Here is an 18,879-nt window from a genome sequence, read left to right as displayed (position 1 = left end):
GCTCTGTAAAATGAATAACTTGTGCTATTCTAAAAATCTGTCTGACATCTGGGACAGTAGAGCAATGTGTTGAAATATAAACAAAAACACAATAATATTGGAGCCCTTTAAAACTGCATTAGTTTTAGAAGCCCTATTTTTGTGGCTGAAATATTACAATATGCTTTTCTGTTCTTACTGTAAAGCCCTGAGTTTTGACCACAGGTACTCCTGTCTGCAGATGTTTTGGCGGTCTTCGCATACTGAGATGTTTTTAAGAAAAAAATATCTCTTGACCCATCAACTCAACAACTTGAGATGCACCTTACTAGGAAGGTGCCAACAATGATTCCCCTGTGCAACATTGTCTGGTGTGACCTATCACGTCAGAAAGAGTTCAACTTGACTATGTAAAAATAGGGATGTTCTATTTACAAACCCCTGTATATTTGCCCTATTTTTCTAGAATCTCACTGCTTATAACTGACCTCACTGCTTTACAGTTCAAAGTGAACAGAGACTATTTCAATAGTATATAATATATGTCTATGTGCATACACTCAGTGGCCACTTTGTTAGGTACAATTGCTTTTTAAGAACATCAAAAGAAAAAGGCAACCACAAAAAACAATAGTTGCTGGACTAAATGAATGCATAAATACATAATTGCTTGTTAACACAAATAGCAAATCAGCCAATCACATGCCAGCAACTCCATGCATTTAGCGATATAGACAACTTGCTGAATTTCAAACTGATCAACAGAATGGGGAAAAAAGGAGGGGGGGGGGGGGGGTGGATCCCTCTCTTCTGTGCCTGCCATGTGCTGCCAAAGTGCTCTCTCATAGGATTTCTGTTCTGTCTCCCCTTTGCCACCCAGTGTCGCTGTGCAGTGGAGCTCAGGGTGATGTCCGTATAGCCTGTAGCTGGAGCAGAGTTCTGAGGTCAGTACAGGAGAGAAGGAGCAAAGTCTGAAGCCTGTGAGTGTGCACTATAGACATCACCACCAGCATGCCGTGCAGCCAAAAATGGGGGTGGGATGGGGTGGTGGCCATGCAGTCATACCGGAAGGGACAACTGTGTGTACCACCTATAGTGCCCCTCCTCTCTGTACATCCCTTTAGTGTTTCTTTCTCTGTGTACCGCCACATATAGTGCCTGCCCAGAACCTTCTGTAGCATCCCATTCAGGACTCCCCTCAATGTAACTGCCAGCTATACAAGAAAAAAAAAAGAGCAATGGGCATCAATATACCATTGACCTACCTTGGTGTTCGCCTCACTTCCAGCTATTTCACTCTTTATTCTGCTAATTTCTGTCCTCTCTTCCAACACCTTCACTCTCTTATGGATAAGTGGTGGTCCCAATATATTTCTTTTTTCGGGCGCATAGCGGTGGTTAAAATGGCCATCCTTCCTAAACTGCTATACTTTTTTGAAACACTGCCAGTGTGTGTCACGTTATCTGCTCTACGTGCATTCCAATCAGCCATTTTTCGCTTTATTTGGGATGGTAAGAGGTCAGTCATGTTGGCGAGTCGGCATATGGGGGGTTTGTCGGTACCGGATGTTGCTAAAAACTACTAAGCTGCCCATCTGCGCCACCTAGCTTCTTGGTCCTGTTACCATGCCTATAGCCGCTGGATGGAGCTCGAGAAACTGTGGTTGGCTCCGATTCACCCAAATACGTTCCTCTGGAGGGCCGACCCTCCTGTAACTCCTCCTGGCCCTCTGCTGGGAACTATCTTTTTCTCTAAGTATGTTTTGGGGTACTGCTCCAGGAAATTCCAGCTCTTCTCCCATGTCTCCCCCTTGCAGTCCTTTCTTTACCATCCTGCTTTCCCTCCGAACCGCTCTTCCAGCATGGTCAGGGAGTGGGGAGGTAGGGGGCTCTTCTGTTGGGCCAACATAGTTGGACCCCTATCCCTAACACTGTTATCCTTTGAGGACTTGGTTTCCCGGTATGGTCTTCCCTCCTCCGAACGGCTTCATTATCTCCAACTCAGGCACTTCATGTCCTCTGTGCTTGGCGCTCATGTAGTCTCCCTACCAACGGCCTTTGGGCGGTTATGCCGATCGGGGCCGCAGACGAAAGGGCTCCTCTCTGACATCTACTCTCTTAATAATGCCCCCATGGACAGGCCGGCCACATCACATCGATACATGAGCCGTTGGGAGGAGGACTAGAACACCCCTATCCCCCCTACCCCAATGGTGGATAATTTGTCAACGGGCTTTTAAGGCCTCCATTTGTACGGCATATAAGGAAACCCAATTTAAGATGATAATGGGCTGGTATCACACCCCTGTGCTGCTTAACAAACTGAACCCGAACATTCCTCCCCAATGCTGGCGTTGCGGGGTGGGGTTGGGCACGGTCTTTCTCATATTTTGGTCCTGTCCTATCATTGCTCCATATTGGGACGTGGTGAAGCGACTGGTCCTGGAAGTCCTGGGTGCTAGAGTCCCCCTGCATCCCCAGGTCTACTTATTATGCCTCTACACTCCGATCTTACCCAAACAGCCATTTAAATTGTTCATGCACATAGCCTTAGCAGCTAAGACCCTCATTGCGAAATGCCAGAAACTAACCCTTCCCCCCTCAGAGACTGATCTGGTGGCGAGAATAAGGAAATACGTTCTCTTGAATATCTTACTGCCTCTATCAATAACTCTCTCCCTCTTTTTCTTTCTGTGTGGGAGCCCTGGGATAGGTTTCTGGATAGGCAGCCTCCTTCGCTCTCCCACTTCCTTTGACACTTTTTTTCCCTTATTTCTTTCTTATGCCAAACCCGTCCCCCCTCCCCCCCGAACTCACTCTGTGCATCAATGATAGTGCAGTGACGGGAAAATGTAGGGAAAGTGGAAAATGTAGGGAAACCTTAGTAAATACAGTGGAAAATAAATTGAAGGGAATTAAAACCCACAAAGAAACCTACACTCTACTCTTCGTAAATAAGGGCCATTATCTTTATTCTGTAAGTCCATACGGTTAAAATGATACCCTACTTATATAAGTTTGATTTTGTCGTACTTCTGGAAAAAAATCATAACTACATGCAGGAAAATGTATACGTTTAAAAATGTCCTCTTCTGACCCTTATAACATTTTTATTTTTCTGCATATGGGGATATGAGTGCCGTGATCTGAAGTTTTTATCGGTACCATTTTTGTTTTGATCAGACTTTTTGATCGCTTTTTATTAATCTGTTTATGTTATAAAAAGTGACCAAATATACGCTATTTTTGGACTTTGGAATTTTTTTACGTGTACGCCATTGACCGTGCGGTTTAATTAACAATATGATTTTATAGTTCGGACATTTATGCACGCGGCAATACCACATATGTTTATATTTATTTTTATTAACATAGTTTTTTTTATATGGGAAAAGGGGGGTGATTCTGACTTTTATTAGAAAGGAGTTAAATCACATTAACATGGCATTGATCAGTGTTATTGCTGCTCGACTGTTCCTGCCTGGATCTCAGGCACGGAGCAGTCATTCGGAGATCGGACATGCAGGAGGCAGGTAGGGATCCTCCTCGTGTCCTGCAAGCTGTTCGGGACGCCGCGATTTCACCACGGCGGTCCCGAACAGCCCGACTGTCCTACCGGGATGGTTTCGGTTTCACTTCAGACGCGGCGGTCAACTTTGATCCCCGCGTCTGAAAGGTTAATACCGGGCATCACCGCGATTGGTGATCGGTATTAACCGCGGGTCCCAGCCGGTGACCCCGCGTTACATTAATGAAAAATAGAATTAATAAAGCAATATTTTCGAGCTCAATGTCACAGATACTGGAGAATAATATAATATAACTAGTCCCAGCGCGTCTGTACCAATATACTTTCATTGAAGTCTACTAGTCCCAGTGCGTCCGGACCGGTGAATCTAACTATCCACGGAACTGTGATAAAGCATGCCACCCCGATTATATTCAGTGTGATTTTTTAGTAGGTGGCAGTAACTTTAGCCAAAGTGCTAGAACTGATCCTTGAGTTATTATTTGCGGTAACCCTGATCTTCAGACATTTAAATGCATTTGTCATCTTAATAATTTGTATCCTGTTGTGAGATTTACCTAGTATATCCTGTTGTGTGGTTCACCTAGCATATATTGTTTTCACTGACCGGAGCGGCACACAAGGGCCCTGTGGATTGCAGGTCATTTTAGTAAATTTTTATACATACTTTATTATGTATTTTATTTTTATTGCATCATATACAGTCATAGCCGTAAATGTTGGCCCCCCTGAAATTTTTCTAGAAAATGAAGTATTTCTCACAGAAAAGGATTGCAGTAACATGTTTTGCTATACAAATGTTTATTCCCTTTGTGTGTATTGGAACTAAACCCAAAAAGGGAGGAAAAAAGCTAATTGGACATAATGTCACACCAAACTCCAAAAATGGTCTGGACAAAGCTATTGGCACGCTTAACTTAATATTTGGTTTTACACCCTTTGGAAAAAATAACTGAAATCAGTCACTTCCTATAACCATCAATAAGCTTCTTACACCTCTCAGCCGGAATGTTGGACCACTCTTCCCTTGCAAACTGTTCCAGGTCTCTCTTATTGGAAGAAAATCAATAAGGCTTCAGGGTGAACGCCGACTCCACAAGGCACAGGATACAGACTGTATCCTGCGCCTCGTGGAGCCAGCATTCACCCTGAAGCCTTATTGATTTTCTACTAATGCATAGCCGGAGGGCTGCGGATACCCTATCACTTGATGTGCATGCTGCTACACAACCACCTGCGGTGAGTGGCTTTCATTGCCTACGTTTTATCGTGATGTATCTCTTTTATTACACCAAGGAGCACGCTCTTCTTCTTTTTTAGATTCTCTTATTGGAAGAGCACCTTTTCCCAACAGCAATTTTAAGATCTCTCCACAGGTGTTCAATGGGATTTAGATCTGGACTCATTGCTGGCCACTTCAGAACTCCCAGCGCTTTGTTGCCATCCATTTCTAGGTGCTTTTTGACATATGTTTGGGGTCATTGTCCTGCTGGAAGACTCAAGTTTTCAGACGCAAACCCATCTTTCTGACACTGGGCTGTACAGTGCGAACCAAAATCCTTGGTAATCCTCAGATTTCATGATGCCCTGCACACATTTCAGGCACCCAGTGCCAGAGGCAGCGAAACAACCCCAAAACATCATTGAACCTCCACCATATTTCACTGTAGGTACTGTGTTCTTTTCTTTGTAGGCCTCATTCTGTTCTCGTAAACAGTAGAATGATGTGCTTTACCAAAAAGCTCTATCTTGGTCTCATCTGGCCACAAGACGTTTTCCAAGAAGGATTTTGGCTTACTCAAGTTCATTTTGGCAAAATGTTGTCTTGCTTTTTTATGTCTCTGTGTCAGCAGGGGGGTCCTCCTGGATCTCCTGCCATAGCGTTTTACTTCATTTAAATGTTGACGGATAGTTTGAGCTGACACTGATGCTTCCTGAGCCTGCAGGACAGCTTGAATATCTTTGGAACTTGTTTGGGGCTGCTTTTCCACCATCCGGACTATCCTGCGTTGACACCTTTCATCAATTTTTCTCTTCCGTCCACGCCCAGGGAGATTAGCTACAGTGCCATGGGTTGCAAACGTCTTGATAATGTTGCGCACTGTGGACAAAGGCAAATCTAGATCTCTGGAGATGGACTTTTAACCTTGATATTTTTCAACAATTTTGGTTCTCAAGTCCACAGACAGTTCTTTTCTCCTCTTTCTGTTGTCCATGCTTGGTGTGGCACACACAGGCACACAAACCAAAGACTAAGTGAACTTCTCTCCTTTTTATCTGCTTTCAGGTGTGATTTTTTTTTTATATTGCCCACAGCTGTTATTTGCCCCAGGTGAGTTTAAAGGAGCATCACATGCTTGAAACAATCTTATTTATCCACAATTTTGAAAAGGTGCCAATAATTTTGTCCAGCCCATTTTTGGAGTCCAATTTACTTTTTTTCCTCCCTTTTTTGGTTTAGTTCCAATACACACAAAGGGAATACACATGTGTATAGCAACATATGTGTTACTGCAATCCTTTTCTGTGAGAAATACTTCATTTTCTAGAAAAATTTCAGGGGTGCCAACATTTACGGCCATGACCGTAGTATGCTATATACTGCAACATTACCTGCTAAATAAATAAATACTATATATTATTCTCCAGTATAGACCCTGAGCTCCAAAACCTTGCTTAATTGATTTTACTACGTACCTGTCACACAGTAATGGACATTCTTAGAAAGAATATGTGCTTGTCTTGGGGCTAAATGGCTATGTTGTCAGATTACCATAATGCTTTGGCTATCTTTTTGTGAACTGGGTATTTCCTGTTGCAGTTTGTTTTCTCAAACTACACATCCCATAGTTCCTTGTGTGTAAGTGTGAGGTCACCTCCCTCCCTCCCACACATCAGCCACCACACTCATTGAAACACAAATGAGGTGCATTCCATTCAAAAAACCTATGTTTTCTAACCAGGGTGCCTACAGCTGTTGCAAAATGAACTCTCTTCCACCCAGCGGTTGGTTAACACAGTGAAGCAGGACAGGCTCCCTTTGCACACCTGACTAGTGAAGCCATGTCTAGATGCACTGCAACCTGGGAAAACCCAAGACCTGAGTAATTTTGTATGATGTTAATCACAGAAGTGTGAGACCACCGTCACACATAGGTACAGACACTATATTATGAACTACACTAATTTACAGCCCCTCTAGCATAGTCAAATAAAGAAAATTCCTCGACTACCCCTTTAAAGTAACAGGCCTATAATTTCTGGGTCACTTTCTGTCCCCTTTTTGAATACTGACACTACATTTGATATTCGCCAGTCCTGGGGAACAGACTTTGCCACTATAGAGTCCTTGAATATTAGATATTGGGGTCTGGCTATTACATTGCTTAACTCCTAGCTGCAGAGTCACAAGATGCAGATCATAGTTCTATAGTGCAGTTGACCCCAACTAGTACAACACCCAGCATGCCATGATAGGGGATAAGCAGCTGATTTCCATTCTTGATCCACAATTTCCAGAATGGGATCCAGGGCTCAAAGTAGAGCTCCATTAATTTCTATGGGAATGCCGAAAAGACCTCAGGTATCCCCGACGCTCCCATAGAAATTATCGGAGCGCGTGCTATCTACCATTAGACGACACCCGCTCCTCACTAAGAGAGCCGGGGTCCCATCCCGCATCAGCTACTTATCCCCTATCCTGTGGATAGGGGATAAGTTAATTTTCGCCAGAGTTCTCCTTTAAACACGAGGGTCTACCTGAGAATTGTTGCTGACCATGTAGCTTACATCATATCAAACTAATTTCTTGAACATGACAATGAGTTCACTGTACTTCAATGCAAGTCTATGGGAGGGGGCGGGGTGTGACATCACGTTGGGGGCGGGACCGTGACATCACAAGCTCCCGACGCTGGCTCTAAGCATTCAGAACATTTTGTTGCGAACCCTGAATAGTGGAGTACCCCTTTAAGGAATGTTTCTAGCACCTTGTAGAAAGAATGCCACAAAGAATGAAGACAGTAATGAAGGCAAAAGGGGGTGTAACCCTATACTGGCAAGGTGTACTTAATAAAGTGGCCAATGAGTGTATACATTTTCTACCTTCCTATACTAGTGTTGGCAGTGTACATTCTATATGCAGCATGAGCAAGCAGCCTGCACAGTATCACAGGACACAGTTCTGAGCATTACAAAAGCTGGAGGAAAAAGTCCCATGTTTGTTATGTAAATCTCCAGTAACCTCAGTACAGACAGGTAGTGCAGATGACACTGATGACAATGATACTTACCTGGTCCCATTCCGTGCTGGGGTTCTTCTGCAATCTTACACTGTATTGTCTGTTCCAGGATGACTAGGAGCATGGGTGGAGCTAAGTGACATCACTGCTACTGTTTGCTAGCAGTGGAGCCCAGCTAGCAAAGAGCAGCGGCAACTTCACCAAGCTCTGCACATGGTCCAAGTCGGTCCGGAAAGGTCGATATGGCAGAACATTGCGGGAGAACCACAGCACGGAACAGGACCAGGTAAGTATTGTTGTCATCCGTGTCACCTGCACTACTTGTCTGTTCAACAGGTTAGTTAGTTTAACTTTCCTTTAATATTAGAGAAACAATTTTTTTAATTTTAATTTTTAGAACAGTCCTTCTAGGTAATAGGAAATGTAAATATCGCAATGTAAACTGTATGTGACTGCGCGTAGAGGAGAGAGGTCAAATATAGTATAACTAGACTTAATTAGATTATCTGATGAAAGAAAATATATAAAGAACAGTAAAGAGAAAAGAACATAGCACAAACCCCAGGACCCTTGTGGAAAAGTGCTCATTAAGTATAAAAATAAAATAAAAAACAGTGTCCAAATAGTCCTTTCTGCTTCTGCCCGTAATTCCTCTATATAGTATAAGGGAATTGCAATAATGCTTGATGAGCCAATACGCACAGATTAAATATATGGAGTCCAATGTAAGTAGTCCATTATGGTTATGCAATAGAAACCAAGGGGGAGATTTATCAAAACCTGTTCAGAGGAAAAGTTGCTTAATTGCCCATAGCAACCAATCAGATTGCTTCTTTCAGTTTTGAAAAGACCTTTGAAAAATGAAAGAAGTGACCTTTTCAGGCTTATAAAACAATCACTCCTGTGGAGGCAATGGTAATAGATATTATATATATCATGAAAAAAATAAACCAAAATGCCCCCCCAGGGCAAGTAAGGGGCCCTTAATCAATAAAACCAAACCCCAGGGCTGTAGCCAGGGGTAAAAAAAAACATTATTATGCTTCCCCTTCATTGTAATATTATCAAAAAGTTCCCCAAAAGAAATGAATAAAACCAGTGGAGTGGAAGAGTGTGTGTGAAGTATTATTAATACAGGGACTTCCCTGTTGTATAACAGATAGACGGCACTGCAGTACACTGTATCAGCACTCTGTCCCAGTGATGTTAAAAAGTTACTGCCATGCCTTCCTTGACATGTTTGGCCATAAGGCTGCATTCGCATTATATTTGAAGCCTACGGCTGCCGGATCCAGCTAGGCAAGGGGAAAGCCCTGGTGGAGAGATGGAGGCAGACAACCGCAAGAGGCCCAATTATCCTTTCTCTGACTTCCGGCACATGAATGACATCATCATTATGCAATGGCACACAGACTGGAAGAGAAGAGAGAGTTGTTTCTTAATCTTGGCAAGAGGGCCTACCTACAGGGGGCTGCTGTTTGACTACTTATAGGGGGTTGCTGTAAGACTACCTACAGCGGGCTGCTGTTATGCGCCCTACAGTATACCTTGTATGTTATTGGTAACATTGGTCTCAGTATACAGGATTTAGTCAGTAACAGTGTGGTGGTAATCTGTATGGTGATAATATTCCTCCTTGTATACTGGTATTATTGGTAATATTGGTCCGTATACAGGATTCGGTAAGCGACAGTATGATGGTAATATGTATGGTGATAATATTCCTCCTTCTATACTGGTATGATTGGTAATATTGGTCTCATTATACAGGATTTGGTCAGTAACAGTATGGTTGTAATATGTATAGTGATAATATTCCTCCTTGTATACTGGTATTATTGGTAATTTGGTCTCAGTACTAAGGATTTGGTCAGTAACAGTATGATGGTAATATATATGGTGATAATATTTCCTCCTTATATATCGTTGTAATTTAGTATCTATATGATTTTTTTTTAGAGGTATATGGTCTACCATGGGAAACTGTATTACCTTTGTTAATGTTTGACAGAAATCTGCATAGAAAATAAGTGGCTTCACTTGTTTTCCACGTGGACATATGCAAAAGCTGCCTTTGAAGTCAATGGGAGCTTCGAGGTTAAAGGGGTATTCCAGGAATTACAAAACAGGCCATTTTTCTTTCAAAGACCTCTTGCTGTTTGTCTCCAGTTTGGGAGTGGTTCTGCAGCTCCGTTCTATTGAAGTGAATGAAGCCAAGTTGTAATACCACACCCTTTAAGCACCCCTTATGCTGCATGCAGCTCAGAAAAATTATTTGTCCCTGTAGTGTAAATGTAGCATTGTTAAAATTGCCTCCCCCACCCTACTTTTGTCCTCCCAGCCCCCCAAAAAATAAATAAATTTGAAAGCTGGAGACGCCACTGCACTTGATCAGGTAAAGATCGGAATAATGGTAAAAGATGAAATGGAATTGAGAGAATACAGTGAAATTGTATACTATTTGTTTATAGCTGATTTACATGAATTAACCCCTTAAGGACTCAGCGTTTGTTTGCGTTTTTGCATTTTCATTTTTTCCTCATCACCTTCTAAAAATCATAACGCTTTCAATTTTGCACATAAAATTCCATATGATGGCTTATTTTTTGCAATACCAATTCTACTTTGCAGTGACTTTAGTAATTTTAGTAATTTTACCAAAAAATCCACAGCGAAAAAAAATCATTGTGCGCCAAAAACTTTTGGGGGCTTCTACAGAGTGCATTTTTTGGTAAAAATGACATCTTATCTTTATTCTGTAGGTCCATACGGCTTAAAATGATACCCTACTTATATAGGTTTGATTTTGTCGTACTTCTGAAAAAAAATCATAACTACATGCAGGAAAATGTAGGTGTCATCAGAGAGGATTAAGATTTTTTAATAGAAGTAATTTACAAATGTAAAATAAAAAGGAAGGTTATGTGCAGCTCACAATTAAATATTCCCCGAGGTCAAATGGACAAGCAGCTATACCAAAGCTGCAATATACAAATGTAGAAAAAAGAGTTTTTTTTGTCCAGAACTCCAGGAGAATAAATGCTATAATTAATGCAATAATAAAAGATTGTGCTTCAATTATAATTAACTATAACGTATTTTATTAAAATTCTGATATATATATATGTATAGATAATTGTATTTTCCCCCACAGAGGGCCCTTGTGGAGGAGATAAACAGTATATATCTTACAATAAAATAAGAAAATTAAGAGTATTAAGAATAAAAAAAAATGGAAATTTTTAAAAAATTTTCATGAATTTAATTAATTTTTTAATTCTTAATACTCTTAATTTTCTTATTTTATTGTAAGATATATACTGTTTATCTCCTCCACAAGGGCCCTCTGAAGGGGAAAATACAATTATCTATATATATATATATATATATATATATATATATCAGAATTTTACTAAAATACATTATAGTTAATTATAATTGAAGCACAATCTTTTATTATTGCATTAATTATAGCATTCATTCTCCTGGAGGCCTGGACAAAAAAAACCCTCTTAATTTACAAATCTGTTTAACTTTCTGGAGCCAGTTGATATATATATATATATAGATATCTATATATATATATATATCTATATATATATATATATATATATATATATATATATATATATAAAAGTTTTTTCCTGGATAACCCCTTTAAACAGATTTGTAAATTACTTCTATTAAATAATCTTAATCCTTTCAGTACTTATCAGCTGCTGTTTAAAACAGAGAAAGTTGTTTTCTTTTTGAATTTCTTTTCTGTCTGTCAACAGTCCTCTTTGCTGAAACATCTGTCTTTCCAGAGCAGGAGAGGTTTGCTATGGGGATTTGCTCCTGCTCTGGACAGTTCCTGACATGGACAGACGTGTCAGCAGAGACCATTGTGGACCGACAGAAAAGAAATTCAAAAAGAAAAGAACTTTCTCTGTAGTAAACAGCAGCAGATAAGTACTGGAAGGATTAAGATTTCTTAATAGAAGTAATTTACAAATCTGTATAACTTTCTGGCACCAGTTGATTTAAAATAAATTGTTTTCCACCAGAGTGCCCCTTTAATTGTTAGGCCATGTGTGTAGAAATGTGCTGAAAGGGAGTGTTTATCGTTGCTTTTTATATTGTAAATATGTTCAGCAATAGGTATTGCTGAACTCAAAGCACGTAAACATATTTTGCAATACAGAAAAAAGCAACGATAAACACCCCCTTTCTGAACATTTGCACACACCACAATTCTGACCCCGACTCGTGTATACAGCAATCCAGTCAATAAAGAAGGAGTGGAGAGGGGTAGACTATCTGGTTCAGATTTTTTTTCAATGAAATATTTTTATTATTTTTTATTATTTGAAATTCATATAAATTCATGAATTTTTCAATTTATACATCCAGTACCTTTCATTTACACATTTATTACCTAATATGGCATAACATTTGATATGATAATCTTTTTTTTTTTTTTCATTTCATTTTATTAAATAAAACTCATCTGTACTGATCATATCTTTTTAGAATCATGATTTTTCATGTAAATATAAACATTTTAATGAATGGCCCCTTTATCCTGGTCTATTTACAGTGTATTCTATCTTTTTTATTATATTTCATTTGATTTCATTTTTTGTTATATTACATGCATATTATCATAATATCGCTACATCAGCTATACAAACAAATAGAAGACAATTCCACTGTATTCTCTCAATTCCATCTCTTCTTCTACCATTATTCCTATCTTTATCCATTTAGGTGACCAACGAGGGAGATATAAAAGGCAAGATTTCTCAGTATTTTCTTATTCATTTTTTTTCCCCATTCCCTTTTCTTCCCTGCAATTGAACTTGAGGACCTGGTTCCCAAAAAGACATCTAGCATACCCAAATTTTACCCAAGCTATCTGTATTCTGCCAACTGTTAGTGGCAAGTCAACAAAAGCACACGCTCACCCAGGCTCACACGGGCCTCATCAGGACCCAGTCACATCTCTTCCTTAGCTCTCATGTGCAACTGATGCGCCGGCTGGCATTTACTAAGCATGATTGATAAAGCATGAGGCAAGCCGCACACACTCAAGACCGCTAGCAAGCGCATGCCCGGTCTCATGAGTAGTGCATAGCACTCACTTTTCAGGAGTCCATGATCCTAAAACGGACATTATTTTATGATACACAGCATTCTATTCAGCTTTATTCTGAAGGAAACAACAATAGAACAAAAGACTGTTTTCTTTCCCAACAGCATTTTCTCCACAGGAGCTATAAAACATATATGATAAACAGTATCTATCATCCTTCTCTCCCCATTTTACCTATAGAAAACATAGGGGGAGATTTATCAATCAGATTGCTTCTTTCATTTTTGAAAAGGCTGCTAAAAAATAAAAAAGGGATCTGATTGGTTGCTATGGGCAACTCAACAACTTTTCCTCTGGACAGGTTTTGATAAATCTCCCTCATAGTATCCAAATCATATATATTCTGTAGGAACCAATGCTATCACAAAAGACATTGTTTTCCTCCACAGAAGTTATAGTATATTTTCATGATATATAATATCCATTACCATTGCCCCCAAAGAAGTGATTGTTTTATAAGCCTAAAAAGACTTGATTTTTATTGCATAAGCATACTGGACTACTTAAATTGGAGTACATATATTTAATCTGTGCGTATTGGCTTATCAAGCATTATCACAATTCCCTTATACTATATAGAGGAATTACGGGCAGAAGCATAAAGCTTCTGCACACTGTTTTAAATTTTATTTTTAGACTCAATGAGCATTTTCTAGCTACATTTTAGCATACAACTGTCATGAGTTTTAACCCCCATAAACCAGCCCCAGCTTGACAAAGTTGTTAGGAATAACAGTTAAATCATACATTTTGCTGCTTTCTAGCAGCTTTAACCCCTTAAGGACGCAGGACGTAAATGTACGTCCTGGTGAGGTGGTACTTAACGCACCAGGACGTACATTTACGTCCTGTGCATAACCGCGGGCATCGGAGCGATGCCCGTGTCATGCGCGGCTGATCCCGGCTGCTGATCGCAGCCAGGGACCCGCCGGCAATGGCCGACGCCCGCGATCTCGCGGGCGTCTGCCATTAACTCCTCAGGTGCCGAGATCAATACAGATTTGAATTTGATTTGAGCGATTTGAATGAATGATCGGATCGCCCGCAGCGCTGCTGTGGGGATCCGATCATTCAGAACGCCGCACGGAGGTCCCCTCTCCTTCCTCCGTCCGGCTCCCGGCGTCTCCTGCTCTGGTCTGTGATCGAGCAGACCAGAGCAGAAGATGACCGATAACACTGATCTGTTCTATGTCCTATACATAGAACAGATCAGTATTAGCAATCATGGTATTCCTATGAATAGTCCCCTATGGGGACTATTCAAGTGTAAAAAAAAATTTTAAAAAATGTAAAAGTTAAAGTAAAAAAAAAGTGAAAAATTCCCTCCCCCAATAAAAAAGTAAAACGTCCGTTTTTTCCTATTTTACCCTCAAAAAGCGTAAATTTTTTATAGACATATTTGGTATCGCCGCGTGCGTAAATGTCCGAACTATTAAAATAAAATGTTAATGATCCCGTACGTTGAACGGCGTGAACGAAAAAAAAAAAAAAAAAGTCCAGAATTCCTACTTTTTTAATACATTTTATTAAAAAAAAAAATTAGAAAAAATGTATTAAAAGTTTTTTATATGCAAATGTGGTATCAAAAAAAAGTACAGATCATGGCGCAAAAAATGAGCCCCCATACTGCCGCTTATATGGAAAAATAAAAAAGTTAGAGGTCATCAAAATAAAGGGATTATAAACGTACTAATTTGGTTAAAAAGTTTGTGATTTTTTTTAAGCACAACAATAGAAAAGTATGTAATAATGGGTATCATTTTAATTGTATTGACCCTCATAATAAAGAACACACGTCATTTTAACCTTCCAAAATTAGCAAAATTGCGTTTTTCGTTTTAATTTCCCCACAAAAATAGTGTTTTTTGGTTGCGCCATACATTTTATGATATAATGAGTTATGTCATTACAAAGGACAACTGGTCGCGCAAAAAACAAGCCCTCATAATAGTCTGTGGATGAAAATATAAAAGAGTTATGATTTTTAGAAGGCGAGGAGGAAAAAGTCCTTAAGGGGTTCATGATGCTAAAAAATGCTTTTAATGATAGTCAGCAACAGTCGGATAGACGTGGCTATGCCCACAGCTGCAACACCTATCCCCTATATGTCAGTGTTGGCGACGCTGTGTGATTGGTCCACAGGTCCCAGCACTGAGAGCCCTTATTACTGTACTGTACTGTAGAAGAATAAACGGCGCCCATTCATCTATGCACTCCAGTGCACTCAGCACTTACAGCAAGCACTAGCTCTCTTTCTGCTAGTACTTGCTCCCTATAGCCCAATGCGCAGCGTAATGCTGTAGCGGAAAGATTAGTGCTGGCTGCCCACATCATCGGACTGCATAGATGAACGGGCGCCATTTATTCTTCTACAGTACAGTACAATAATAAGGGCTCACAGTGCTGGGACCTGTGGACCAATCACACAGCGTCCCCAGCACTAACATACAGGGGATAGGGGTGGCAGCTGTGGGCATAGCCACGCCTATCCAACTGTTACTGACTATCATTAAAAGCATTTTTTAGCATCATTAAAGCTGCTAGAAAGCAGCAAAATGTATGATTTAACTGTTATTTCTAAAAACTTTGTCAAGCTGGGGCTGGTTTATGGGGATTAAAACTCATGACAGTTGTGCTTTAAGTTTTACGTATATGTTTTTTAACCTATTTATACTATCAATCTAGACTACTCTGTGTTCGAAGACAACCACAAGGGCCTGTGGTTTGTGCTCTGTACTTTTCTTTTTACTGTTCTTTATTCTAGTTTCTTTTATCAAATAAATCAGTCTAGTTGTACTATATTTGACCTCTCTCCTCTATACGCAGTCACATACAGTTTACATTACGATATTTACATTTCCTATTACCTAGAAGGACTGTTATAATATATATACATATATATATATTTTCTATTGTTTTTACATTGGAAAATAGAGTAGTATATATCACAGTATCCCCTGTAATTAGGTTTCCAGTCTATGTTGAGCTCCACAGATTATTGTTTGCAATAATTATTATTTAATATACTTCTCACCTGAGCATCGGCAAGCATAACATCTCTTATGTGGGGAAGCCCTTTGGCTTCTCCATTTTCCATCTTCACATAGTGAATTTGGTAGCCTCTAATTTGCCCATGTTGGCGATTTTGAACAGGAGAACGCCAGAATACTTTAATGGCAGTCGAGTTGAGTACTTCCACCTCAACCTTTCGTGGTGGAGCACTAGGTACTGGGAATGAAAACAAAGTCATTTTTTCACGGAAATAAAATATTCTAGAGACTTAAAGGGTTTTCCAGGAATTGAAAAACAGAGCTAATTTCTTTCAAAAACGCTCCCTGTCTGTCTCCAAGTTGGGTGTGGTTCTGCAGCTCAGTTCCATTGAAGTTAATGGAGCCAAGTTGTAATACCACACCTAACCTGGATACAGACAGGGAGCTTTAAAAAAAAAAAAAAAAGAAATTAGCTCTGTTTTTTTATTCCTGGATAACCACTCTAATAACTTTGTAAAACAACAGCAAAAAATTGAATTGGCATTGAAATGCAGAATAAACATGATTCATTAAGTAATAAAAACACAAATAATAGTAATAGAAGTATAGCATAAAATTACCATCTTCATCAGTGCGTACAACAACGGGCGAGCTTTCAGGGCCAGGTCCCACAGCAGTATGCGCCACAACGGAGATACGATACTCAGTCCACTTTTCTAAAGCTTCTAAAAGGATTTCAGTTGTCTGAGGTGGAATGTCCTTTACTTCTTTAGGTACTGGGTCCTCGAAGTCCAAAGCACTATAATGCACGCTGTATCCAGCAAGAATGCCATTGTGACTCTCTGCGGGGGGAGGCTGCCAACTTACCAGTATTGTGGTGGACTTTGTGCTGACACACTTTACATCTTGAGGGGGGGCAGACGGTTCTATGAGAGGACAGTTAAGGGCAGGAGGGATAGGGCAAGCAGAGAAACAAAAGATGGGAAAGATAAAAAAAATGGAGCAAAAAAAAAACCAAAAAAAAACTCAAAAAATAAAAAGAAAACAAAAACACAAATGTTTAACTAAAAAGGTCAGAATGGAACATAAGGGCAAATTATAAAGAATTTCTGAACACTTTAGTCTGAGAAATTATTGGAAGCTACTAATGTAATTAATGCTAAATATAATTAGTCCACATATGCTCATTACCTACAAGTCCTTATCCTATGGTAATAAATAAGTCACTTGCTAAGCAGGAGACATATTGTGCAGTACTGCTACAGGAACATAGGGGGAGATTTATCAAAACCTGTCCAGAGGAAAAGTTGCTGAGTTGCCCATAGCAACCTATCAGATCGCTTCTTTCATTTTTGAAAAGGCTTCTGAAAGCAATCTTATTGGTTGCTATGGGCAACTCAGCAACTTTTCCTCTGGACAAGTTTTGATAAATCTCCCCCATAGTCTGTATTTTCCAGTTCTAAAGAGCTACAATGAATTAAATAAGTAATGGAGTTTCTTTTCACATTTTCAGTCTCCATTAGTTACTTGCTTATTTGTCATATTATCATATCATATTTCGAATTATGGAATCCAATGTGGCAAGTTTGTATATACTTTTTTATATTAGTTTATCAAATTTTTGTAAGTTTTGCCCTACAGTATGTGCTGTAAGCTTCTAAACTGATAAACAACCAGCTTACAGGCAGAGACAGACTGATGAAAGCAATAGCTTTCCATTGCACGTTTTTGCCATAAGGGTATGTTCACACTATGTAATTCCCGTGGAATTCCGTGAGCGGAATTCTGCGAATGGAATTACGCGCAGAGAACACAAACATCAGTGTAAATGGGTTTCCGCGAGACCCGTTCACACTGCGGAATTTCAGCGGCGGACAATTCCGCCGCTAAAATTGTTCCGTGCAAATAAAGAACATGTTCATTCTTTGCACGGAAGTCCGTGAACACTGCATAGCCGTCAATGGTGGCGGCGCAGTGGCGCGCGGTCCTACCAACGAAGTATTTCATCAGCGGCCGCAAGAATGGAATCTCCGCTTGCGGAATTCTGCAAGCGGAGATTCTGTTTACAATCCGTTGTGGGAGCATACCCTAAATCACTGAACACTGTCCAATCAGGGTAAAACCAAAGGAACAGTCACATTAGACATAAGCAGATTTTGTAATTGTTAAATGAAAATGATGGAAAATAAAAATGAAAAACGAATGACTACATAAAATGAATATACTGTATAACACTAGAAATTTGTTTAGGTCCCATCTGATTACCTACCTTTACATCATGAATATTTATTTAAGTCTTTCTGGCAATGGTTGATAGGAAAAACGAGATCAGACACTTCTGTGGCTGGTTCAAATCATCAAATTAATTATAATGTGTAAATGAATGTGCCCCATACCATACACCAATATTTTTGCCCCATACCATACACTATTATGAAATAATTTATTTTAAAATGGTTTAAAAAAAAAATTGCACATAACTAAAATGAAAAATATAAATATTTCAAATTGGTAAACATGGATTAGTATTATTATTGCTGAATTGAAAACCACATGCTAAAACTATCATTTTAAAACCAATCCACTGGAAGTTTTCTGATCTTATAACTCCTTACAGCCAGCTTACATCAACATAATGTTACAACTCTTCAATTCTGCTTAGCTCTACACGTCCAATTCTCACTGTTTATGGCCATACCCACTTTGTGCAAACCTGTATTTATAAGAGCTTGGAGAATCCAATAAAAAAAACTTTTGAACTGACTCAGACTGTAAAAATTTCTGTTGCTTCACTTTTTACTCACCTCTTCTCCTTTACCGCAATCTCGCTCATGTCCATACTCAAAGAAATAGCTTCATTGGGCATTTAACCCTTAAAGTACCAGTGAATTTGGACATTTCATTTGGACATTATAATTTGGTTTTCAGATTATTTCAGATTCAATATTTCTTATGCAAATTAACTATTTGGTATTCTCTTTTCTCTTCTTGGTACTTTAAGAGTTA

At 39.5% G+C, this 18,879-nt stretch overlaps 1 protein-coding gene across 15 annotated transcripts in view; it reads right to left on the bottom strand.

Moving 5' to 3' along the window:
• The window catches only part of PTPRS (protein tyrosine phosphatase receptor type S), a 784,683-nt gene that overhangs the window by 409,205 nt on the left and 356,599 nt on the right, over positions 1–18,879 (bottom strand). For 11 of the 15 annotated variants that reach the window (XM_056571644.1, XM_056571636.1, XM_056571669.1 and 8 more), the window contains 2 exons: positions 16,494–16,799; positions 15,918–16,111 (listed from right to left, as the gene is read on the bottom strand). The exons of the other annotated variants lie outside the window; for them this stretch is intronic. In XM_056571644.1, coding sequence (XP_056427619.1) covers positions 15,918–16,111; positions 16,494–16,799 — 500 coding nt within the window. The remainder of the gene's footprint in view (positions 1–15,917; positions 16,112–16,493; positions 16,800–18,879) is intronic. 15 annotated transcript variants of the gene reach the window in all.

The sequence above is a fragment of the Hyla sarda genome, chromosome 1, assembly GCF_029499605.1.
Source record: "Hyla sarda isolate aHylSar1 chromosome 1, aHylSar1.hap1, whole genome shotgun sequence".
Classification (NCBI taxonomy): Eukaryota; Metazoa; Chordata; class Amphibia; order Anura; family Hylidae; genus Hyla; species Hyla sarda.
The sequence above is the reverse complement of the archived record's forward strand: the minus strand, read 5'-3'. Positions and strand labels throughout refer to the sequence as shown.